The 27,031-nt window shown below is 33.9% G+C and overlaps 2 protein-coding genes and 1 pseudogene across 2 annotated transcripts; all 3 read left to right on the top strand.

Moving 5' to 3' along the window:
- The first annotated feature begins 4,654 nt into the window (after positions 1-4,654).
- Positions 4,655-5,407, top strand: LOC143572579 (uncharacterized). Its single transcript, XM_077057703.1, has one exon. It carries the CDS (start codon positions 4,655-4,657, stop codon positions 5,405-5,407), a length of 753 nt encoding a protein of 250 aa, XP_076913818.1.
- A 3,318-nt stretch (positions 5,408-8,725) lies between these two features.
- Positions 8,726-9,184, top strand: LOC143572577 (uncharacterized). Its single transcript, XM_077057702.1, has one exon. It carries the CDS (start codon positions 8,726-8,728, stop codon positions 9,182-9,184), a length of 459 nt encoding a protein of 152 aa, XP_076913817.1.
- Positions 9,185-17,820: 8,636 nt separating this feature from the next.
- On the top strand, positions 17,821-19,244 carry LOC143572586 (UDP-glucuronate 4-epimerase 1 pseudogene; annotated as a pseudogene).
- The last annotated feature ends 7,787 nt before the right edge of the window (positions 19,245-27,031 follow it).

Below are 27,031 nucleotides of genomic sequence, written 5' to 3'. Positions count from 1 at the left end.
TTTCTTTTTTTAAGTAGTACATTTGTTTATTTTTGTTAAAAAATGTGGTTCAGTTCATTTGTTTTTGTTATAAAAGTAGTTCGGTTCGTTTACTTTTTTGTTAAAAAAAAGTGGTTTGTTTCGTTTATTTTTGCTAAAAAAGTTGGCTTGGTTCATTTATTTTTGTTAAAAAAAAGTAGTTCGTTTGTTTGTTTTTTTTAAAGTAGTTCGGTTTGTTTATTTTTGTTAAAAAATGGGGTTTAATCCGTTTATTTTTCTTACAAAAATAGTTTGGTTCGTTTATTTTTGTTAAAAATAACTAGCCAAATCGTTTACTTTTGTTAAAAAGGTAGTTCAGTTAGTTTATTTTTGTTAAAAAAAGGTAGTTCGGTTTGTTTATTTTTTTTAAAGTGGTTCGACTCATTTATTTTTAACCACAGAGTTAAGTAAATGAGAAATAAAAAAAATTGTTATTTTATCCCTGTTTTAACGAAAAAATAAACAGGGTTAACGAAAAGTACTAAAATAGCATGATTTTGGAAACGTAAGGTGTTGATTTGCAAGAAATTTAAAAATGATACTAAAATTATGGTGTTGGTCGAAAATGACACTTAACTCAATAATGGATAAAATCCACACTATGTTATAACTCAATTGACAAAATGGTTTTGACTCATTACCAATAGATAACTAGAATGAATGAGATAAGAGATTAGACATTAAAAGAATTATAGGCTTGACACCTGAACTTTAATATTTTCTTTTATTAATATAGTAAGATAAGATTTTTATTTTATTTATTTATTTTGCTGTTCAAATTATATATTATATTACTAAGATAGAGTCCGTATGATACACGGGTGGTTAAAAAAATAAACCAAAAAAGTTAACTTTAATAATATACATAATAACATATCTCGTTAATCTATACCAATTAAGAAAAAGACAAGTTTAATATCAATTCATCATAGTTGAGTTGGTAAGCTGCGAGCATTTTAAAAGCAAGGTAGTGAGCTTGATTCCCACCAAAAACATATTTTTATTTTATAATTCATAAAGTGGAATTGTAAAAATAAAAACTTGTGTGTAAATTATAATTTTGAAAATTGTTGAGGTGAATTCTATGTGGATAGGTTAGTTAAATGTCATGTAAATATGTATTATTGCTTTAATATAGTAGTTAGATTTTTATTTTTTATTTTTATTTGCTCAAATTGTGACACGCTAGGGGTGAGCAGAAAACCGAATTAACCGAATCGAAACCGAATTAACCGAAAAAACAGCACCGAAAAAACCAAATCGAAGCATTTACCGACGATTAATTTTTTGTTTATTTGAAAAACCGAAATTTCGGTTTCGATTCGGTTATCCATTTTTAAAAAACCGAACCGAACCGATTGATAATGATAAATATTATCAAGATTATGAGGAATGAACTTAACTTTTAAGATAAATTAATAAGATGATGAATGAAGATCGAGACTAAACTTTTAATGCCTTTTAATTTTTAAACTCTATTTAGCAACTTTTTATTCATATAGTTTTAAGTAACACGTGTCTATTTTTGTTTTTTATTCAATATATATGTGGACTGTGGTACTCTAACACGTTCTTATACAAGCTTAAAATATGCATTTTCATTTTTAAATTTTTTTTTTGCAATGTCAACACATAATTGAAAAAAAACCGAAAATAACCAAACTGAAACCGAAATTAACCGAAAAACCGAATACCAAAAAACCGGAAAACCAAAAACCGAACGGTTTGCATATTCAAATAACCAATTACTTCGATTTCGGTTTGGGTTTCACCTAATAACCGAACCAAACCGAACCGTGCAAAGCCCTATGACACGCTTTCAGTTATTTCCACGTATGGCCGTCTCGATTTTCATTACAATTAACAAGAAACATCCTCTAATTCAAACATCTTTTAGATTTCACCAAAAACTTTTATTCTTGCCTATTATTATTATTTCAAAGTTGTTGCACAAGAATTACGGGTTTGGTATTTTGTTTTATAAAATGAAGATGGGTTTGAGCTTGTAAAAATTAATTTACTTCAAGAGTCTGATCTTGAACTTAAGTTTCTACAAGTTGAGTTCAAGACGTTCAAGTTTTATAAATTAAAAATCAAAATGGGTTAAATTCAACCGGTATTAAGTTAGACGAGCAAAAATAAAACCTAGTGAGCCAAATTTAAACAAACTCTAGCTCGACTCATTTATGACCTTTATCAATTCCCTAATATGAATATCATCATCACACTATTAAAAGAGGAGTTATTGTGAAATTAGATTTTGAGAGTTCCTTGGACCCTGTTAGTTTTCTAGTGTAGACAAAAAAAAATCTAGTTTGAACTTTGATGGCATTAAAATAAAAAAATCGTTTGTTTTCTAATATACTATGGAATTTTTCCACGCATTATGACGAGAATATGGTACATGAATAAAATATAAAATAAGGTTTGCAATATTATCAGGCCTAATCAAGTAAAACTTACAAATAAAAAATTGCGTGTTGCAAGTTATGTTGTGGTACATTACCGTTTTCGTACCGGTAGTGAAAAATACCTAAAAAAAATACCAAAACCGACTCGTATGAAAACCACAACCATAAAAGTGAACAATGATTGAGTTAAAGAGTAAAAAGGTAATTCACTAAAACCTAATAGATCTTTTAAACGCTCATCCACTCTAAGTGTCAAGCATGTTACGACTAAGTTGATAATGTGTGCGTGTGCTTTAAAAAAAACTTAGGAGAAACCATAATATAAACTTACCACGTGAACTATCAAAGTATCAATGTAGTTAGAAAGTTTATGCTATGAACATATATTTCTTTTATAATTTAATGAAGGGAGATACAAAGCCCTATAGTACATGGTGAGTGGTAAGGCGATTCGGTGTAGAATAAGAGATTAAGGGTTTAATTCTTACAGAGTTTTGCTGTTAAAGAAAACATCGAAGCAGTGGTATAACAGTAATGTATAGATGAACCGGTGATGAAGAAAGGAATGGATAGATGAACCGGTTAAAATTCAATTTAAATGTATTTATTAATTCATTTTCTTTTACACTACATTCTCGGGTTTAAAATATAAATAAAAGATAAGATTGGATAGGAGAAGAAAGGAAAAGAAATTATATATTTAAAAAACATTCTCAAGTTAAAATAAAAGAAAAGAAAAGAAAGTGTTAATTACATTATTGAGTTAGATAGAAAGGAAAAGATAGGAAAAAAATTGTAACTTTACAATAATCTCCCCATTATTGAGTTAGATAGAAAGGAAAATATGGGTAAACTAGTAATATTGTCATGACTATAAAATTTCCTTCCGAATTAGATCATATTTGACTGGAAAGTTTTGGAGGAAAAAAACATTAACTTTTCTTTCCATTTTCTTTTTTTTCTTTTAATGAAAAAACTCAAGAATGAAAAAAGAAAAATTTTCTTATCTTTTCTTTTCCAAACCCTTAAATAAAAAACTCAAGAATGCAGTTTAAGTCTTTCATTTATTCATTTCCTTTTTCTTTCTTTTTGTATTCTATCTTTAACTTTTTGCTTCTTCTACTCAGGGGCGGATCTATAGAGCAATATACGGGTTCACGGGAACCCACTGAGTCTCGAAATTTATATAGAATATAGGTATATTTTGTGAGAGTGAACCCACATATAGTTTGAGAGTGAACCCATATACAATCTATGATTCTGGTCTGGTGGTAACACTCCTCCTTTCAACACAGCAAACCCGGGTTCGATTCTTGTCATCAGCGCCTTTTTTTTTCTTTTTTTTATACAGCTACCTTAGGGTTTTAATTATTTGCCCAATTACCCCACATAGCTGCTAACACAAACAAAACATACAGCACAGCAGACACACGAAGCAGATAGCAAACCCTAACTGCCCAACATTCCACCATCAAGCACTTGAACTTCGGCAGTCCGCCTCCGTGCGCCGCCGGCCGTCACTCTTTCACCAGCCGTCCTCCTCTCCATCTCTCCTAATCTCCATTTCTCCTTCACTTTAGTCTTCAAGGTAAGGTATTTGATATATTCAATATTGTGTTGTTTTGCTTCAATTATTTTTGTTTATTTATTGAAATTACAATTAGAAAGAATGAGTATGTTGAAGTTTTTAATTGAATTAGAAAATTAGTGATGTTTAAATTTGATTTGTAGGCATTATGAATATTAAAAGATATTTCTCAAGTGAACCATCAAACATTCAATCATCATCTTCAAGTAGTAAATAACCCACAAGAATAGATTTGGATGATCTTCCATGGGATCCTTCGTAGAGGAAACCAATTTCATCTTATCATCCAAGTCAAAAAGATGAAATTAGACGAACTTAGTTGCTTAGAGGTCCATGTCAACCAACAGAGCATGAGTTTCCACAAACAAATTTTAGTGGTAAAGCAAGACGTTTTAATAAGGATTGGTAAACACAAAATCATGGAAATTGGTTGGAATATAGTGTCAAAATGGATAAACTGTATTGCTTATATTGTTACTTGTTTAAGGAAATTGGACACAATGATGCTTTTGTGAATGAAGGGGTACGGTGTTGGCATAGAATCTCAAGATTTACAACTCATGCCGGTAAATGAAATAGTTTACACGACAAAGCACGTAAAAAGGGGAAGACTTGCTTAACCAAGCTCAATCTGTACATGTGGCACTTGATAAAAAAAACTGAGAAAAACAAAAAAAAATATAGAATTCGATTAAGTGCTTCGGTTATAGCTACTAAAGGATTGTTGAATGGTGCGTTATCTTTTCGTGGTCATGATGAGTCGGAAACATCTCTTTATAGAGGACATTTCATAGAGCTTTTAAAATTATTTGGAGTAGTAAATGAAGAAATTGATAAAGTTATATTAAGCAATGCTCCGAGAAATAACCAAATGACGGCTCCATCAATCCAAAAAGAGATTTGTAATTGTTTCGCAGCAGAAGTATTAAAGAAGATATTTTATGAACTTGGTGATGATGTCTTTTCCATATTAGTTGATGAATCGAGGGATGTTTCTAAAAAGGAACAAATGGCTATGGTATTGAGATATGTTGATAAATTTGGATTTGTGAAAGAGCGATTTGTTGGCCTTGTTCATGTAACGGAAACAACCGTATTATCTCTTAAGAAGGCAATTGATGAATTATTTGCTCACTACAATTTGAGTTTGAGTAGGATTAGAGGCCAAGGATATGATGGTGCAAGCAACATGTCCAGTGAGTTTAATGGTTTGAAAGCTTTGATTTTGAAAGAAAATTCATCGGCATATTTTGTTCATTGTTTTGCTCACCAACTTCAACTTGTTGTTGTGGCTCTTGCAAACAAACATCACCAACTTCAACAAAATGTTACCTCCACCCTTCCCACCACTAAAAATGAACAACATCCTTTATGCTCCAAATCTAATTAAAAATCTCATCTCGGTCCGTCGCCTAACGACAGACAATTTAATTTCCATTGAATTTGACCCGTTTGGTTTTCTTGTGAAGGATCTCAAGACCAAGGAACCTATCCTACGATGCAATAGCTCGGGAGATCTGTATCCCCTCACCACCAACTTCATCAAGCATCCCACCAAACCCACTGCATTAGTTGGCATCACTCAAGACCGTTGGCATCAACAACTTGGGCACCCGGGCACCTCTTTATTGCATTCATTAAAGTCTAGTTCTTCTATTAATTTTAGTAAACCAAACAATACGCTTTGTCAATCATGTGTTTTTGGCAAAAGTGTTAAACTCCCATTTTATGATTCCATGAATAAAACTCACCTTCCTTTTGATATCATTCATAGTGACTTGTGGACCTCCCCCGTTTTAAGCACAAGCGGTCATCGCTATTATATATTATTTCTTGATGATAAAACAGATTTTCTATGGACCTATCCGCTAACAAATAAATCACAAGTTTACACCACTTTCACCAATTTTTACAACCTTATCAACACCCAATTTGAGCGAAAAATTAAACAATTCCAATGTGATAATGGCACCGAATACACCAACAATAGTTTTAAACAATTTTGCTCCACCAATGGTATGCAATTTCGTTTCTCTTGTCCCCACACCTCATCCCAAAATGGTAAAGCCGAGAGAAAAATACGAACCATTAACAACATGATTCGTACCATATTATCTCAAGCCTCCCTACCTCCATCATTTTGGCACCATGCTCTTGAAACCGCCACCTACCTCCTAAATATTCTTCCTAAGAAAAACCACAAATTTCTATCCCCCACCACCCTTCTCTACAATGTTCTTCCAATCTACACACATCTTTGCGTATTCGGTTGCCTATGTTATCCCATCACCTCCTCCTCCACTATAAATAAACTCACAAACCGCTCCAAACCTTGTGTCTTTCTTGGCTACCCCTCCAACCATCGAGGATATAAATGCCTTGACATTTTCAACAATCATATTCTTATATCCCGACATGTATTATTCGAAGAATCCATTTATCCATTTTCCATCCAATATTCCACTACTACCCCTAATTACAACTTTTTAACCCCTCCCTTTAACCCACTGTTATGGGACTCTATACAAACATCCCAACCCTCTGACCCAAACAACGCCCAACCCCCTGCCTCCTCTAGCCCAACTCCATCCGGCCCAACCACCCCATCCTCCACTGCCTTCAGCCCACATTCATCCCCTGGCCCACCTACAAACTCTTCCAGCCCACTCCAGCCGGACCAATCGCACACCTCTCCAGCCCAAACTACTTCAGCCCACCCCTCGAACTCACAGCCACCACCCCGTACCATGCGAACAAGAGCAATGGACGGTATCACCAAACCGAAACACCTATTTAACCTTCACACCACTTCCCTTGTTCCAATCCCAAAAACGCCCCACCTTGCCTTGTCCACAACTGAATGGTATGACGCCATGCAAACAGAATTTAGTGCACTTATTAAAAATGATACTTGGGAACTAGTACCACGTCGTCCTGACATGAACATTATTCATAGCATGTGGTTATTTAAACACAAGTTTCGTTCCAATGGCTCTTTAGAACGTTACAAAGCAAGGCTGGTATGCGACAGTCGTAGTCAACAGGTTGGAGTTGATTGTGGTGACACCTTCAGTCCGGTAGTCAAACCCACCACTATCCGAACTGTTCTTACCTGGCTCTCTCTAAATCATGGCCCATACACCAATTGGATGTCACAAATGCTTTCTTACACGGCCACTTACAGGAAACCGTATACATGTACCAACCAATGGGATTTCGCCACCGGGACTATCCTGATCATGTTTGCCGCCTCAAGAAGTCTCTCTACGGCCTCAAACAAGCTCCAAGGGCTTGGTATCAACGATTCACCGATTTTGTCATTCGACATGGTTTCACTCAATGCAAAACGGATAATTCTTTGTTCATCTATCACCACGGCCATGATGTTGCCTATCTACTAATTTATGTGGACGATATCATTCTCACCACTTCCTCTGACCGACTGCGCCAACAACTCATGAGTATTCTTGCAGGCGAATTCGCTATGAAAGATTTGGGGCCCTTATCCTACTTTTTGGGCATATCGGTCACTAGAACAGGAAACTCACTTTTTTTGTCTCAACATGCGTACACAAAAGACATCATTCATCGAGCTGGTATGGACTTGTGCAAACCTGCAGCGACGCCGGTAGATACACAAAGTAAATTGGGTAGTGAACCGGACTCGCAGTTTGATGACCCTACCACGTACAGAAGCTTGGCCGGAGCATTACAGTACCTAACTTTCACGAGACCCGACATTGCATACGCGGTTCAGCAAATATGTATGCACATGCACTCCCCTTGCATATCTCACTGGAACTCTCTTAAACGTATCATCCGGTATTTACAAGGCACGGCTGAGTACGGTCTTCATCTTCGCTCCTCCTCGGATCTCTTCATCCGTGCCTACACAGACGCTGATTGGGCAGGCTGCCCCGACACTCGCCGCTCCACATCCGGGTATTGTGTCTATGTAGGAGATAACTTGATATCATGGTCCTCTAAAAGGCAATATACTGTTTCTCGTTCGAGTGCCGAGGCGGAATACCGCGGCGTTGCCAACGTAGTTGCAGAGATATGCTGGTTGCGAAACCTTCTCCTTGAGCTACATCGTCCTCTGAATAAAGCCTCACTAGTTTACTGCGACAATGTCAGCGCCATTTACTTATCTGGAAACCCGGTTCAACATCAGCGAACAAAGCACATCGAGCTCGACATTCACTTTGTCAGGGAGCACGTTCAAAAAGGGCTGGTCCGAATCCTACACATGCCGTCCCGCTTTCAGATTGCAGACATCTTTACCAAGGGTCTTCCTCGGGTTCTATTCGACGATTTTCGGAACAGTCTAAGCATACGTGTGCCTCCCGCTTCGACTGCGGGGGTGTAATAGACACCTAAAATCATGCATACGTATATGGCAATGTAAATTAGTGATTAGCATAATATCAATCTCCAAAAATAGGAGATTCACTTGTATGGTTATATATTGTCCATTGTAAATGAGAGAAGGCAATCAATTATTCATTACCTTACATCTACATTTGATGAAGCACATTTTGGGTGTTACTAACACATTGTGTGAAGCACTTCAAGAAAAGATCAAGATATATTGAATGCGGTTAAGCTAGTCAAAACTACTAAAGAAGAATTACAAACCTATCGACATGAAGGTTTTGACTCGCTTTTGATAGATGTCACATCCTTTTGTGACAAGTATGATATTGAAATGGTTAACATGGAAGCCGCTTATGTTGACCCGAAAAATCGAAGAAAAAAGACCGGCATCACTAATCGTCACCATTATGTGGTTAACAATTTTAACACGGTTCTCGATATGCAAATTCAAGAGCTTGGTAACCGTTTTAACGAGGTAACTACTAACTTGCTTACTTATATGAGTTCTTTGAGCCCGTGTCTTAATTTTGGAGCCTTTGATAAACTAAATTTTCTAAAGTTGGCCGAGATGTATCCATGTGATTTTAATTTTGATGAAAAAGACAAGTTTATCTATGAACTCGGCACCTACATTGCTAATGTGAAAGAAGATACACGCTTTGACAGCTTGAATGGGGTAAGTGAGCTTGCCAAAAAAGATGGTGGAAACAAGAAAACACATCGATTTCCCGTTGGTCTATCGTTTAATAAAGTTATCGTTAGTTTTACCGGTTGCAATGACGAGTGTTGAAAGAAGTTTTTCTTCAATGAAGCATTTGAAGACGGAATTGCGTAATAGGAGGGGTGATGGATTCTTGAACGATGCTTGTATTTGTTACACTGAAAGAGAGTTCCTTCAACAAGTTTCGATTGAAGATGTGATGCAACGTTTCCAAAAGATGAAAACTCGTAGAGAAAAACTATAAGTTCTTTTTTTTTTTTAATTTTAAAAAGACAATCGTATCTTTATTATGTATGTTATCCTTTCTATGACGATGTTTGTTTGTTTGTTTTTTTGTTAATATATCGTATTTATGTTATGTAATGAACCTTACCCGACCCAAACCGTTGAATCGACCCGAAATTTTTTATGACCGATCATATAAAATTAGAGCATTTAAAAAAATGAACCCATTGGAAAAAAATCATAGATCCGCTACTGCTTTTACTTACTGTTCTATATAATAATTGAATTTGTATATTTAATCTCAAGATTTCTGATGAAGAATCTAAAGTATTAATCAAAATGACATACTAGGAAGATAAATATACATGTAAGATTGAATATCATTTAAAAAGACTATAAATCTATTTGGAAAGGTATATAGATTTATTTGGAAGTTCATGAATGTTGTACATAAAAGCTCTAAAAACAAGTTAGAGATCATTGATATTAATAGATCCTAACTGCTTAATTTGGTAAGAAACTAAACTAAAGGCACTCTATAAATAATTGGTAAATGTTTGTTATGAAGTTTTGTTAACAAAACAAAGTCCCCTTGTTTTATACTCTTTTGTGTGATGAACCATTAGGGTAGATGCCTCTAGCCTAAAATTGTTAGGGTAGAAGAGGGAATGTGTCTCGCTCCTCTTGTATCCTAGTCCAGATATGCTCCTCTTGTATCCTAGTCCAGATATGTTGTAGTAGTGCTCATGCTCTCTAACATTATGTCTCCCGTCTGCTCTATGACACTCTTCTTTGTTGCATCGTCAAATAGTATTTTGTCTTCATCCTCTCTATGAACTCCATGATGCATATGGCCACTATGCGACTCTCTCCCACTAATTATCTAATGTGGAAGGATCAAGTTCTACCCGTTCTTGCATATCATAATCTGTTACAACACATAATTGGCGCTGCTGATATTCCAGATGTAGTTGCCACATCTGATGGCAAATCCATCCCTAATCCTGAGTATTCTGCATGGGTTTCAGTCGATCAAAGGGTTGTCATATTGATTCAATCCTCGTTAACTGAAGAGGCGTTCTTTGAAATCATTGGGCTCCGCATGTCACACCCCAACCTAAGGCGGAAATGTCGGGGCGTGATCCGATTGCTCACAGCTCGAAGATACTATCATATATATAAATGACAATATCTAATTAATTATTTTATTCAAATAATACACACAATATCCAAATATAACAAACAATTCAAATACATAAATATGAGCTCAAATAACGATTATCTTGGTTATATCCTAAGGTCTTGTCTACGTGTCAAAACTTCAATCTTCAATACAAGCAACCTGAATATGCGTAGAAAATGGAGTTTGTCAACAACATATGTTGAGTGAGATGATCACCAATTTTGACACAACAAATAATAATATATATAAATAGATAATTGATAAATGATAAGTGATAAATGCGCAAACCAACTCTGTGATAATAATCAATCAAATCATAACAAAACATGTATACAACCAAATCGCGCTAGTGTGCCAATGAATCGTTGCCAAGCGAATCGGGCATCGATTACAATAACTAAAATTATCGGTTTACCTTTGCCAAGCGAATCGGGCTTCGGTTATTAAGACAGTCGTATGATCATACTAATGAGAATCTCCAAATGTTGTCAAGTAAACAATTAAACATGTAGTAATTAGCAAATAACATTCAACTGATATTCACACAATGATTATGTTTGCGATTTTGTGTATATATAGAATAGAAAATATGAGTAAGTACGCATATGTCCCCAAAACATTTGAAAACAGTGTATAAAAAGAGGAATGATCAAACTCACCTTAGATCAATGATAAGCGATTAATAAATGCGATTAAACAAGCTATAGAATAAGCGAGTCGTCCACTACAGGTCAAAGGTTATAAATGATCAGAATATGAATCTGTGAGATATGATAATACAATTAAAAATGAACTCGTTACCGCTAGAATCAATCCAAACGAATGTTTAGAACTCAAGTTATGTTATATTTAAGATTTAAGCGAGCTGGTGCTGACCAGAATCAGAACAGCGAATCGGGAGTCGGGTTTTGGTCAGTAGTCTTAAAATTTTGTTACGAGAATAAAAGTCTTCTGGACGGAACGTTGAATCCGACTAGAAGTGTGAGAAAAGGATAAGTCAAAGTTGTTGACTGTTTTACCCTTTATCGGGTTTTAAAGCAATTGACCAGTCAATACCCTTCAATCTCAGAAATTGATTGAATTTTATCGACTAGGGAATGTTTATGAACGAAAATCAGTTTACAACTTACCCGGAAAGTGAACGAACAAAGAGATATATCGAGTCAACGGTCCTTGGACTTGCAAAGTCAACCTTGTTATGAACGGTTCTTCAACAAAACACCAAAAACCGAGAGGATTCGAGATGGCAGAGGTTAACGACGGCTGAGGGCTGCTTATTAGGGTTTATGTAAAGTTTTATGGCAGAGGTTTAAGGTTTGTTTATATAAGAAAAACTAAATCGAACTATTTATGACTTTTTGGCCCGTTTAAGCAAGTAAATATGATTTTAAGAAAAGAATCGTCGAAATATTCATAAAGATTTGATCTTGGTCTGTAATAAACGATTTAGGAATTGTATTTTAGTTATATTATGATTACTTGGACCTTAATTCTCTCAAACATTCCTAATATACATGATTTTATACTTTAAACGAGTTAGGAAACGAGATTTCGTAAACAAACTGAGCAGACCCGCCACCGCGCTACGCGACCACCAAGGGGCTTCCCCGTCGCGCGGCGCCCCAGGTGCATGGGGTACTAGTTTCATTTTTTGACAGATTTAGTCCCTATGGTTTGATTAATGATCAATTATTGAACTTTTGAAGAAATAAATAGGATTTAAACATTATTTAAAGTACGAGGCCTAAAGTGAATATATGAAAACTTAAATATTTATAATTATTTGATTTTTTTTATTAACAACAACGATATAAAAATGTTTCGGGTCGGGGTATATGTACACGAATACGGGTTTGGAAAATCCGAGATGTTACACCGCACCACTAAGCAAATCTGTGATGCTCTTGAGGATGCGTATAGCAACTCGTCGGCTGAACGAGTCCAAAACCTTCGTGATCAACTTCGCCAAATGTCTAAAGGTACAGCTACCGTAACTGATTTTGCAAGAAGGTTCAAAATCATTTGCGATCAACTATCAACCATTGGCCAATCGGTAGTTGATTCCGAAAAGAACCATTGGTTCTTATGTGGTCTTGGAGTGTCGTTTGAAAATTTTTCCATCGCCATTCGAACTACAAGACCAGCCCCTAACTTCCGTGATCTCATTGCCCAAGCCAAAGGACATGAATTGTTCCTTCAGTCTTTACATGGATCTGTCACACATTCTGTTGCCTTTAATGCCCAACAAAAACAATCCAACACTAGTCGTGGTCGTGGGGGCCAACCATATCATGGTGGCAGAGCACGTGGTCGTCGTCCTACATGCCAACTATGCCAAAAATATGGACACACTGCCGACAAGTGCCGTCAACTTCAAAACTATGCCGCTCATGCCCCTAGTTCAGACTCGGAATTGGCTAAAGCTTTTCATGCTCAGTGTAAAATTAAATATGTTTGATACACTTCCCTTATCCTGTCCTCAACCTTTATTCCTCTCTTCTAGCTCATCCCATCCAAGTTCTTTCCAAACCATTTTATCCCTCTTACATGTAGTAAACCAGCTTAAAAGTTTCGTGCTTTAAATTTATGAATATAAATAACAATAATTTATATGCAAAAATAGTATTTTGGAGTTTAGATAAAAAAATATCAGTATAAGTGGTATATATTGATTAGAAAATGATAACTTTTAATGGTATAAGCATTTTAAACAAAACTATTAGAGCTATATTACCAAAATCCCTAATAAAGGCTAACTTACAACGGTCACTATAAGATATGAAACACCAACTATACCTACAAAAATTCTTAATGCTTAACTTTATAGAAAAAAAGCTATTATATTAAAACAAAATACAGTTTTTATATATTTATGCAAAAATAACTTCCAATTGTTTCATCTAAGTTAGACTTTTGGAATTAAAATATAAAATAAAATTATATATCAATTACAATATTATTGTGCTGAAATAAGAAATCTTACTATACTATTAAAGTAACATATCTTTATCACATGTCATTTAACTAGGCTATCCATATATGATGCCAAGCATACAATTTCTATAAATAAATTATCTATCTAATAAATAATTTAATTTTAAACATTAACTCCTAAGTTAGAGAATGTTTCAAAATAAATGGTTATAATCTCCATTTATTAAGTAACAAGGGCAATTAATTGTCTTCATTGTTATTTTCTAAAATTTTAAGACTTTGTTATTTTATTTTATTTATTTATTTGAATTTCGGGAAATTATTTATGAACGTTTGGACTATATGTATGGATGTTTGGATTGAAATGGTGTTTTAAGTCACGAAGTTTGAATTTTATTGTTGCTTTATTAAACGGTTTAATCAAAATTATAATTGTTATAGCTTATTATTATATTCATATTTGTAGTATTCTTTATGTTGTGTACATATATGTTTTTAATTTCAATAAAAATAGTTTTTATAGCACACAACTTATGTTACAACATCTACATATTTACGATTCATAGCTTACAACATATGATTTCAGTACATGATGAAGTTTTAATTAATATCTTTTTTTATTACATGGTATAAGCTAGAAATATGTTTTAAATTGTTATTTATCTCTTTTTTATTCAATGGATTTTTAAATTGTTATTAATAATGTTAGATCATCTGCCGTTTACAATTCATTAAAATAATAAAAAGTATAACACACACACACACATATATATAGGGATGAGAAAAAATCGGTATGGTACCGAACCGGTACCGGTACCGAAATCGGTACCAATTTGGTACCGTCGGTATCGAATCGGTACCAAGGTTTTGAGTTTTCGGGATCGGTACGGTACCGGTATTTTCCGAATTTTACCTTAAATACCGGTACCGAACCGAATATTTCGGTACCGGTACCAAGAATTAGCGATTTTCGGGATCGGTATTTTCGGTACCAGTACTGGTCAGTACCGGTACGGTACCGAGCCCATCCCTATATATATATATATATATATATATATATATATATATATATATATATATATGAAGTTTTATATATTTCCACCTGTGTGTAATACGGGATCTAACCTAGTATGCATTATACTATTAAGTTTAAAATAAAAATAAATATAAAAAAATATATATATGACCGCCCAAAGTTGGACTTGCAGACAAATGTCGGTTGCCTCATTTCTAGCCGATATATTGTTTTCTTTTTCCAAATTGGAACCATTCTCAATTATAAGTTTATAACCACGTGAATGCTACATTTTTCATCCTAAGAAAAAACAAAAAAAAAACATTACTTTTCCCTTTTTAACGGAAAGTTGGAAACCACGGGTAACTTTTGAAATACACTCCTAGAATTATATATTGGCTAATTTGTGAGACTTTAACTCAGTACTACTTTGATGAAGATGCTATTAGGCTAAAAGACCATTAGTATTACCACATCAACTGTTTCATTCTATTGACTTGCTCACGTGTATATTACCATTGTATAACCCTGGGTCACCTTTCCTTCTTCCGTCCGGGAAGTACAACCAAAAAGTAGTGTTCAATATGAAGGTCACCAAGGCAAACATATACTAATTATTTTTTGGTTTATATGAACTTATGTGAATCATACGAGATGGAATTAGGAAGTTGAACACATGTATGGAACACGAAATTTATGAAGTTTTAGAACTCCAATACATAATTTTGGAGTGAGGAAAACATCCAAAGGAGTTATAGAGTGTGGTGAAATAATATACGCCGGGTTAACTTAGTAAGCTCCTAAACTAACTGCTTTGTTTTTGCATACTTTTTAAATTTGTATATTTTTGTCAAAATTTAAACTCATTGTATTATTTACATTGAAAATTACTAAAAAAACAATGACATGCTATGTATTTTAAGTACAACTTTTTTATAAATCTTTTGGCGAATTTAAAGACTCGATTGGTTACCTGATTTTAGGTGGATGAAACACTAGGGCCAGAAGATTATCATCATAATTTTCTTCCTCCCAATTTACATATTCCAACAGCAACGAATCCTATTTTCCGATGCCCCATCACCTTAAACAACATCCAATATATCCTTCTGCTGCTCTTCCCACTCTGCTTGCGACAGTTTAGTGCCCCGCTCGGCCGCTCCATCACCCGTAGGCATATACCATGCTCCATCCACTTTCTTCCCTAGCGTATACTTTCCTAATTTCGAACAGGTAAAAACTGATTTCAATTTTCCACTTTTGTGTAGCGTAACTTGCACTTACATGTATTTTGACGATTTTAGACGATCAATTAGATTTTCAAGAAACCACCACCTAACCATAATGCATTTCAAGTCAACCTTTTTTATTTTTTTTAATTATTTTGATCAATTTCATGCTTATTAGTAAGGGATTTGATTGTTACGTACATCTGAGTTAAGAAACTGTTACTTCCTTTATTTTTTCATGGGGCAAATACCATAAAAAACCAACATACTTACTGTTTTTTCTCATAAAAGTCACCCAACAATTTTTTGCACATAAAAGTCACTGTACATGCTAATTTTGAACACAATAGTGAAAAAAAATTAAACAACTTAAAAGGAAATTAATTATCGTTAGGGGTGTTCACGCTTCGATTTAAAACCGTCGAAACCGATCATAGGTTTGGTTTTGTGGTCGGTTTTTTCCTAAATTTCAGTCGGTTGGTTTATAAAATCTCAAACCTTAATGAACGGTTTCGGTTTGATTTACATTTTATACCAAAAACTGGCCGTATAAAACCGGACTGAACCGTATAATTTGAATGTATTTTTTTTTGAAGTATTTAGCTATTTATGTTTAGTCTTATAAAAGTAAAAACGACATCGGTTTAACCTAGTTTAACTATAATTTATATTATATATGTCACTGCCCACAATTTAATTTCATCTAACATTTCTATCATTTTTATTTTTAAGCTGTTAGTCCACAAAATCTCTTGCTGAGTTCCATGGACTATATATATATTTATCTCTTTTTTTTTTCAGTTGACTTCTACTTGAAAGTAAACAAAGAGTGCTACCAATTATGACAACTTAACAAGGAGTGTCCTAGTTTCGTATTATTGATGAAAAATAATCAGCCCCAAATAATTAGAAAGTTAGATTATTTTTCTTCACGATTATGTTCAAAATTAGCATGTACAGTAACTTTTATGTACAAAAAATTGTTGAGGGACTTTTATGAGAAAAAACAGAAAGTATGTTGGTTTTTTATGGTATTTGCCCTTTTTTCATGTTAAGTTGATCCCCATTTTGTCAATTTCATGCTTAGTTGGATTTTGTTGTCATCTACGTCAAATTTAGGTTTCAATTAAACTAGACATCTAATATGTAAATACTAACTTTTACCGACGATACGCAACACTGGTCTTTACAATTAGTTTTATGCTAATACCAAAACTATTAGTAAAATTTCATATACCAATATCTTTATGAAAAAGAAAAAACTACAAATACATTGCCTTAAGCAACATATTTCAATTCTTTACTAACTATACTCATTTAATATCCAAGTAAATTCAACCGCGTATACTGATAAAACATTCAATTAATTTTTTTCCCTAATAGTATCACCGCATCTTTACACTGGTGTGAAATTGCTTATTTTTCAAAAATAAAATTTATGATCAATATACACTTTCCAATTCATTACTTAATATTATTCTTAAATCCATCACATTGATCTAGTGGTAAAAATTGTTAGGTTGTTCAATGGACACTTAAGTTCAATCTCTAATTGTGTCGTTCTTTTTAGATTATAACAATGAAAAATTTGAGCTATACTTTATAAGGTTGTCAGTTTAAATTTTAAGCTCACTCGGTTTTTTGTCACACCTTGTGTTATGCAATAAAGTTATACTCTTATGGTATCACAATGACTGTCAAGTGGTAGCTAACATAAACCCAATAAAAAACATAGTCTAGTCAGAACATGACAACATAGCTTTCAATTTAAGAAGTGCGGCGACCTAAACACAAAAAAAGTCGCATTTTTTCTTAAAAGAATTTAATATTATTATTCATTATATTAACATTATTACTATTTTAATAAATCATGGGTACCACAGTCCACTGAATTTAACACCTCTTATTAGCTGTTAGTTTCTCCTAATATAATATTCATTTATTTTAACTTTAATAATAACAATAATAATAATAATATTAATTTACAATTTCACTCCCTCTAAATTCCCTCTGTCTTCGAGCTGGCGACCCGTTCACGCGTACACCCCCCTATATAATCTCAACCCCATCTTCTTCTTCCCTCAGGTACGCTCCAAAACCCTAATTCGATCCTACCTTCAATTTCCAAAATTGAACCCACTTTCCTGCAATTTAACACCTCAATTGCAAAACCCAGTTCTCAATTTCACCAACAATGGAAGATCAGCTGCTACCGTCAACTCCGGGCAAGATCAAGTCCGATCGCCGGACTTTCCACCGGTGTTTCGCTTCCACCAGCACCATGTTCTTATGGGCTTTGTTCTTAATCGCCTTAACGGCGTCGTATTTGAGCTTCTTAGCCTCCGGTAACAAGTACTTGTCCCGTGGGGCCCACTTGGAGAAAAAGGTTATCTCGTCGGCGCAGATTCGCCGGAAACACGGGTTGACGGTTCTGATCACCGGCGCCGGCGGGTTCGTTGGATCACACGTGGCACTTGCGTTGAAGAAACGAGGTGACGGCGTCGTCGGAATTGATAACTTTAACGATTATTATGACCGGAATTTGAAATGGTCTCGCCGGAATATGCTGGAATCTAAGGGAATCTTTATTGTTGAGGCGGATATTAATGACCGGCGTATGTTAGCAAAGCTGTTTGAAATTGTGGAGTTTACGCACGTGATGCACGCAGGCGGGCGTACGATACGCCATGGAAAACCCTAATTCTTATGTGCATAGTAATATAGCGGGTTTGGTGACATTACTTGAACAATGTAAGCAAGCGAACCCGCAACCCGCGGTCGTGTGGGCGAGTTCGAGTTCGGTTTACGGGTTGAACGAGAAGGTCCCGTTTTCGGAGTCGGATAGGACGGACCAACCCGCTTCGTTGTACGCGGCAACGAAGAAAGCGGGGGAGGAGATCACGCATACTTATAATCATATTTACGGGTTGTCGATAACCGGGTTGAGGTTTTTCACGGTTTACGGGCCGTGGGGCCGGCCTGACATGGCGTATTTTTCGTTTACGAGGAATATTTTACAGGGTAAACCGATAACAGTGTACCGAGGGAAAGGTGGGGTTGACTTGGCGCGGGATTTTACGTATATTGATGATATTGTGAAAGGGTGTGTGGGGTCGTTGGATACCGCGGGGAAAAGTACCGGGTCGGGTGGGAAGAAGCGTGGGCCCGCCCCGTACCGGATTTTTAATTTGGGGAATACTTCGCCCGTGACAGTGCCAGCGTTGGTTGGGATATTGGAGAAGAATTTGAAAATGAAGGCGAAAAAGAATGTGGTGGACATGCCTGGAAACGGGGATGTTCCGTTTACGCACGCGAATATAAGTTTGGCTAGGGAGCTCGGGTATAAGCCGACGACCGATTTGGCGATCGGGTTGAAGAAGTTTGTTAAATGGTATCTTTGGTATTATGGTTATGATCAAGGGAAAGCTAAATCTGTACATTCATAGTTTTGATTTGTGTTTTAGCTTTAGGATTTTTATTTTAATTTTATTTTATTAAAGAAGGAAAAGATCTCAAGAGAATGATTCTTTGCTTGAAATGAGGATGACTTTTTTAATTTACATTTGTAAGAGTTGTGAACACAAGTTCCCCTTGATTAATATTATACATTTAATTTATTTTGTGTTTAATTTTATTCTTTTTCAGCTAGTTATTATGATCAAGGGGAGGTATAAAAATCTACACATTCATGGTTTTGATTTGGTTTTTTTTTTTAATTAGTAGGATTTCTTTTGGATGAGAAAAGAAGGAAAAGATCTCATGGGCATAATTCTTTACTTAAAATCATGGATGCTCAAAAAGACAAAAACAGTATTCTCATTTTTTTCTGATTTATACTTATTTTGACAAAAGTGTCTTAATTTTTATTCTTTTAATTTATGTGTTTACATGTACCTTTTCACTATGATTTAGGTTGCCTTTGATTTATTGGTCTTTTATTCCTTTTCATCTAGGTTTGATGTTTACATATGCGTAACTTTAATATTTAAAAGTAAAAAAAAAGTCAGATAATTAAAATTTAACGATCATTCCAGTTTACAAGACTAGTTTCAAGTTCAAATAAGGCTGAACTATTAAAACAGCTAAACACCAATCTTATGGATTTCAAACTAGCCAAATTGACCGGCTTGGCTCGTCCAGTGGCTTGGGTGTTTTCAACAGTTTACAAACTCTCCTTATTACTTTGTATAAAGGAGGTGGTTCTTACCCATGCTTATGTCATAATTTATGACTCAAATTCACATTAGTCATGTGATTGATCTAGTGAGTAACTGGAGAAAGTTTGTATTTTGAAACTTCCCCTCGAAGTTTAAATAATTACATTGTCGCCTAAAGCACTTATTTTAAGTGAATATATATTAATTTTATAACTTGCAATATGAATGTTGTCGCACTTAATTTTATTTTACATAATAACAAGTTCAAGCTTTAGCAAATGTTTTGTAAAGTGAATATTTTCCTGAATTTATTTGAGCATTTCTAGAGAACGCGTCTTCTTTGGATGTTCATTAACTCCATGTGACTTCTATGACTGCTAACTCACTGTCAATAACTAAATATAATAATATACTTTTTAATAAGAGGTTCAAAGTCTAAAATTAGCGTAACAACCGGCACCAAACATTTAAATACTTTTAATCTACTCGTAAAGACATAAAAAACATAAAAATGTCGGTCACAGGTTGTACTTTTGAATAAATAAAATATACTTATTTGTGAAAATAATATATATGCACAGAACTAATTTATGTATTTCATTCTACAAGGGCAGATCCTTGTAACAAACACTAATGTCACGTGCAAAAACATTAAGTTGTAAAATTACATGGATCATACACATGTTTTTGTTGAAGTTTCACCTACCATTTTTAGGTTTAGAAATTATCACCTTGGTTCTTAGGTCCTATTCGTTTCAAGGATTTGAAAGGAATTATAAGGAATGTGATTTTAAATCCCATGAATTGATATGTTCATTTCATTAAATAAAAGAATGGGAATGAAAACTAAATCCCATCAAATCCTACATTTCATGGGATTTCAAACTCCCATCTATTTTAAAGGATTGTTATGGAAAATAAAAACCCTTTCAAAAAAAATTCAAAAAAATTAATAAAAAAATCATAACTCAAAATATAAATCAAAAACGAAAAATGTAAAGAAACTAAAACGTTTCCTTCATTGTCCTCGTTCTTAAAAAAAACGAGAATGAAGAAGATTCCAATTCCAATACATATTAACCAACTAAACACATGAAAGGAATTCTCAAACATTCCATTCCATTCCAATTCCAAATCCAATTCTAATTCCAATTCCAAATCCTTTAAAAAAAGTTCGTGAAACGAACGGACCCTTAGTGTTTACTCGACCATCGTATTATTCGTTTATGATATATGAGTTACATGCTTTTTTTCGTTGTTTTGTTTTGGTCAATTCTGAATATATTATTTAGGTTTGTATGATTTTTATGTTTGTTGGTGTTGCGGGCTTCTTTTTCCGAGTGATTTTTTGATTGATGGAATTTCACAAAGAGATTATATGAAACTTGTTATTGATTATAATTTTGATGAACATGCGTCTAGATTGAGAAATATATTTTTTAACAATAAATATCTATTATTGGGAAATATATAACCAATATTCGAACTACATAATTTGATTTGGTGCAATTGTTCATGAAAGTGGAGTATGCTTTGTTTTGGATTCACAAATAATCAAGAATGGCCTATTTACGTAGTTATGACTAAAAGAACCTGATTACAAGCAAAAAATCAAGGAATACGGTTAACATAGCATGGTATATAACTGCTTGGTATTGGAGAAACTATATGGTATGCAATTGAAAGTGATGACGTAGAGAGGATGCGGGGAGTTAAGATGATACCAGATTACAAGTGGAAAAAAATAAGACATTGCTGATTCGGATTTTGTCTTTGTGTTCTTCATTGTTGACAATTTATGTGTAGGTAAGTTGAAGATTGTGGAAGCCACATATTGAGGAAGGAGTTGTCTTTGGAAGCCACATATCGACGTCATTTGGTAGTTTTGTCGTTTGCGACTCTAGCGCATAAGAGAAGGAGTTATCATTGATGGAAACCATCTGGATGTTATGAAAGAGCTTTGTAGACGAGAAGTCGTTGTGGGTTAGGGGCTTAGGGCTAAAAAGTCATTTACATCCAACTAATAAATTTTTAATGCCAGATAGTAAAAATGATCAAAGAGTGATAAGTTAGACATGAGATCTAAAAAATATACCAAATTGATAATCCATGTAATTTACTCACAATCTTGGAAGTTAAATATGTTATGTAGTATCTGAAACTTGCTTTTATGTGTTATTTACATATATTTGACAGCCAGGTAGTACAAATTCATTCGACATTTTTAATGACAAACACTGGTAAAACAGAAAGACACGGGATTCACCGCTAATTATCATAGAGATATACATTTTTTAAATAGACACCAACACAAATTCACTAGTTATTCAAAACCAAACGTACAATTTCAAAGAATGACAAATCAAACTTATCAGATTGAGTGGGTTGATCGGGCAAACCTATCTTATTGGTTTGGTTATTCAGATTTGAAGGTTTGAGTTGATTATTGTTTGTCAAAATCATCATGTGCATTAAAATTTAGAAGTGATAAAGATGATTTATGAATGTACATATAATACAGAAGAAAATTGTAAAGGTTAAACGACCGTCTTACTAGTTTAATCATTTATGAATACAATGAAGGGCCAATAAGCTTTATCTTAACTGATATTGAAGTGGAAGAGAAATTTTAGGCTGGAGATCGCAAGTTCTTAAGTTAGAATCCAATGCTAACTGGGATTTTACTGCAGTGTGCCTTCGGATAGGAGTGTTAAAAAATCCGAATCCTAATCCTAGTTATCAGAAAATTTGGACTCGAATTCAGATAACGATTTTGAAATTCTTTGGATAGTTCGAATATGAATTATCTTTTTTTTAGAACGACTTTCTTGTATTTAGGCTACCGGCGGTCTCCACATTTGGAGAGCCCCGATGCCCCGCTCTGGCTAGATTATGTTGTCATAAACGGGCCCACGCTGGCTTCAAAGTTTGGCTTGGGCGTTCCCCCAGGAAACCCTACCGCCGACAGCCACTTGACAATCATTGTGCCACCACAAAAACAGAACTCTCTGGCATAACACATGGTGGGACGAAATCCCGGGTGGACTCAGGGTTCGAAATTGAACTGACAACCTTTGCACAAGGCCTAGCTCAAATCCTTCATTGTCAATATCCACCAAAAAGTGACACAAGTGAAATTCATACTCTACCACTAGGTCACAGGAGGGGGATTCGATTATAATTATTTAATAATAAATATTATTTATAAATTTTGGATGATTTTTAGATACTTTGGATAATTTTCAATATTTCGAATAATTGTCGGATATTTTGAATATTTTTCAGATAATTCTAACAATTTTGTCAGGTATTTCGGATATCCAAATATTTTAAAAGTAGTTCTTAAATTCTTTTATAACTATTTTATCTTCAAATATCGGAAATCCGAATAGGGATGTGATCGGTACGGTACCGGTACCGAAAAGTGCAAAATTTTGGTATTTGATACCGATGTTTCATAAAAAATTCGAGAAATACTGATACTGTACTCTACTGGTACCGAAAACTTAAAACTTGATACCAATACAGTACCAAAGATACCAAATCAATACCAAATTCAATATCAGTACCAATCGATATCTAACCGAAAACACACGTACATGTATCCAAAATGTTCGATTATCCAAAACTCCATTGATTGCCCTATGATATTTGTTGAAACTAGCTTAGGCTGTACTTTTCCTTAAATAAAAAAGACCAAATATCAACCCAAAATTCTATAATAATAATAAATTAATAATAATAATAATATCCTCCTCCTCTTTCAAACCCACACCGTCCTCCGCCGTGGTTCCTCCGACGACCACCGATCAGTTTCGATCACCGTGAAAGGTACGTCACTTTCTATACCTCCACGTCATCCACATCAAACTCATACTTCACGCTATTCCGATTGCCTTTAAAGCCTTTAATCTCTGCGTTAATTTGATCGCTTTGTTAGTTATAATTTCATAACCCTAGGTTTCGAATTTGAAATTGAAACCCTAGGTATTTGCAACGTAAACTGAATTTTCAGTTATTGTTAGATAATCGAACCAGTTTGAAACCCGAACCGAAACCGATCGTAAACCGGTTTTGACTTTTCTTGATCAACCAAACCGGTTTAGGGTTTGAAACCGCCTCTAGTTACTGTTTTTAGCTAACTCAATTTTATTGTTTAGTTAGGGTTTGTGTTTTGGTTGTCAGAATTAATGTTTAGAATTCAGTTTTATATGACAAAATGCAGTGAAATTTTGTTGTTGATGTTTTAGGCGTTCTAATTTCGGTACTGCATTACATGCAAATTGTTAGTTTGTTACTGTTACTGTGTTGTTTTGGAATGGATTTACGTTCCCGACCGTGGGGATTTTGTTATGATATGAAATGGATTCATGGTGCATTATGTTCTATCGGCATTTTTGGGTCATAAAGTTGCAACAGTTTGAGATGAAGTTTATACATAATAATAATGGATTCATGATGCATTATGTTCTATTGAGATCGTTTCGTTTAGCTCTGTATCATTTACGTCGAACTCATATTTATGCTATGCTGATCTCTTTAAAGTTCTAATCGTTGCGTTAATTTGATCGTTTTGTTAGTTGTGGTTTCGGAACCCTAGGTTTCGAAATTGAAATTGAAACCCTAGGTATTTGTGACGTAAATTGGATTGTGAATTATTGTGTTTAGCTGTTTACGTAACTCAATTAATGTTTAGAATTCGGTTTATGTGATAATGTGTAGTGAAATTTTGTGTTGGTGGTTTAGGAGTTTTGGTTCAGTACTGTATTATATGCAAATTGTTGGTTTGTTAGTGTTAAGTGTTTTGTTTTGGAATGGATTTACGTTGCGGACCGTTTGTTATTGTGGAATTTGTTATGATATGAAATGAATTCTTGGTGCATTGTGTTCTGTCAGTCTTTTTGGTTCATAAAGTTGCAACAGTTTGAGATGAAGTTTATACCTAATAATAATATTCTTTTAACCATTAATGCATTTGTTTCTGTTAAGGTAAATATGATATTTTATTAAATCGTTTTGCTCTTTATCATCTACGTCGAACTCATAGTTTTTGCTATTTGATTTCTGTAAAGTTTCGATCGCGTTGTGAATTTGATTGTTTTGCTTTTTTGATTTCTATAAAGTTTCGATCACGTTAATTTCATTGTTTTGCTAGTTTTGGTTTTGGATTCCTAGGTTTTGAAATTGAAATTGAAACCCTAGGTGTTTGTAACGTAAACTGAATTGTGGACTGTTGTGTTTACCTAAGTCAATTTTATTGTTTAGTTAGGGTTTATGTATTGGTTGTCAGAATTAATGTTTAGAATTTGGTTTACGTGACAACATGCAGTGAAATTTGTGTTGGCGGTTTAGTAATTTTGTTTCAGGACTGCATTATATGCAAATTGTTAGTGTTAGTGTTTTGTTTTGGAATGGATTTACGTCCCGGATCGTGTATTATTTGGGATGTTGTTATGATATGAAATAGATTCGTGGTGCAGTGTGTTCTATCAGCTTGAGATGAATTTTATACCTATTATTACTAACAATATTCTTTTAGCTATTAACTCAATTGTTTCTGCTAAGGTAAATAAGATATCTTATTGAGATTGTTTTTCTACTTTTGGTGTGTTGAAATTGAAACTCTAGTTATTTGCAGCATAAAATGGATTGTCCATTATTATCGTCACCTAACTGAATTATATTATTTAGTTAGGGTTTGTGTGTTTTGATTGTGAGAATTAATGTTTAAAATTGGGTTTACATGAGAAAATGCGGTGAAATGAATTTTTTTGTTGATAATTTAGAATTCTAGTTTTAGTGCTGTATTATATGCAACTTGTTAGTTTGTTATTATTACTCTGCTGTTTTGGAATGGATTTACAATTTGGACTATATGTTATCGGGGATTGAGTTATGATATGAAATAGATTGATGGTGCATTATGCTCTCAGTCTTTTCGGTTCATAAAATTGCACCAGCTTGAGATGAAGTTCACACTTAATAATAATAATAATAATAATAATAATAATAATAATAATAATAATAATAATAGTTTTATTTTGCTTTAAATTCAATTGTTTCTGTTAAGGTAAAAAAGATAATTTATTGAGATGGTTTGTATATATATAGACCGAGAACCAAGGACCCTAACCCTAACGGGTTAACCTAATGGGCCTTACCCTAATATAGTATAAACTGTATGCTATAATGGTTCCATTTGCAAAGGATAATTGATAGTGGTAAATTGCTTTGACGGACGTTTTGTTTGGGGTATTGGGTTTCTGAAAGATTATATAAATGCTTTATTAGTTTATCGTTTATTTTTGTATGCAATCTTTTTTTGTAAGTAATGTGGATACACTGCATTGAAACTCTCTCATTTAGTTTCTATATGTACATATATGTACATAATAATAGTTTTATTTTGCTTTAAATTCAATTGTTTCTGTTAAGGTAAAAAAGATAATTTATTGAGATGGTTTGTATATATATAGACCGAGAACCAAGGACCCTAACCCTAACGGGTTAACCTAATGGGCCTTACCCTAATATAGTATAAACTGTATGCTATAATGGTTCCATTTGCAAAGGATAATTGATAGTGGTAAATTGCTTTGACGGACGTTTTGTTTGGGGTATTGGGTTACTGATAGATTATATAAATGCTTTATTAGTTTATCGTTTATTTTTGTATGCAATCTTTTTTTGTAAGTAATGTGTCTTTTTTTGTAAGTAATGTGGATACACTGCATTGAAACTCTCTCATTTAGTTTCTATATGTACATATTTAACGGTGTGTTTGCTGTATATTTACGGACAAAACAATTTGCTATAATGGAAATAACATTTTAAGGGAAAGAATTCAATAATGTGCTGGGTTGTTATAAATAAATGTGCTGCCTAACTTTAGGCGAATTGTTGACTTTTCTTTGTACATGCTATTAAAATTTCTAGCTACTGTAACTGCATGTATGGATCAACTTTAACCTTTTTGAATGGTGTCTAAAAAAATACTTGTTTTTTTCACTCTGTTTAAGCTCCATACTTGCTCTAATATCATGTTCAAGTGATCATTATTTCTTAGAGCAAAAGATTTCACTTTCTCCATATTTCTTAAATGAAAACTACTACAATAATGTGTTATTAACTAACATATTTAATCATATTTAATGTATTAACTCAAACAGATAA

Source organism: Bidens hawaiensis, unplaced genomic scaffold, assembly GCF_021521415.1.
Source record: "Bidens hawaiensis isolate Kalapana, Puna unplaced genomic scaffold, B.hawaiensis_p1.1 tig00025975_1, whole genome shotgun sequence".
Classification (NCBI taxonomy): Eukaryota; Viridiplantae; Streptophyta; class Magnoliopsida; order Asterales; family Asteraceae; genus Bidens; species Bidens hawaiensis.
This window is presented reverse-complemented; position numbering and strand designations above follow the sequence as displayed.

Bases quoted from the DNA above. Each gene is read 5' to 3' on its own strand.
- LOC143572577 (XM_077057702.1), top strand. From the start codon at position 8,726: ATGGTTAACATGGAAGCCGCTTATGTTGACCCGAAAAATCGAAGAAAA.
- LOC143572579 (XM_077057703.1), top strand. From the start codon at position 4,655: ATGTGGCACTTGATAAAAAAAACTGAGAAAAACAAAAAAAAATATAGA.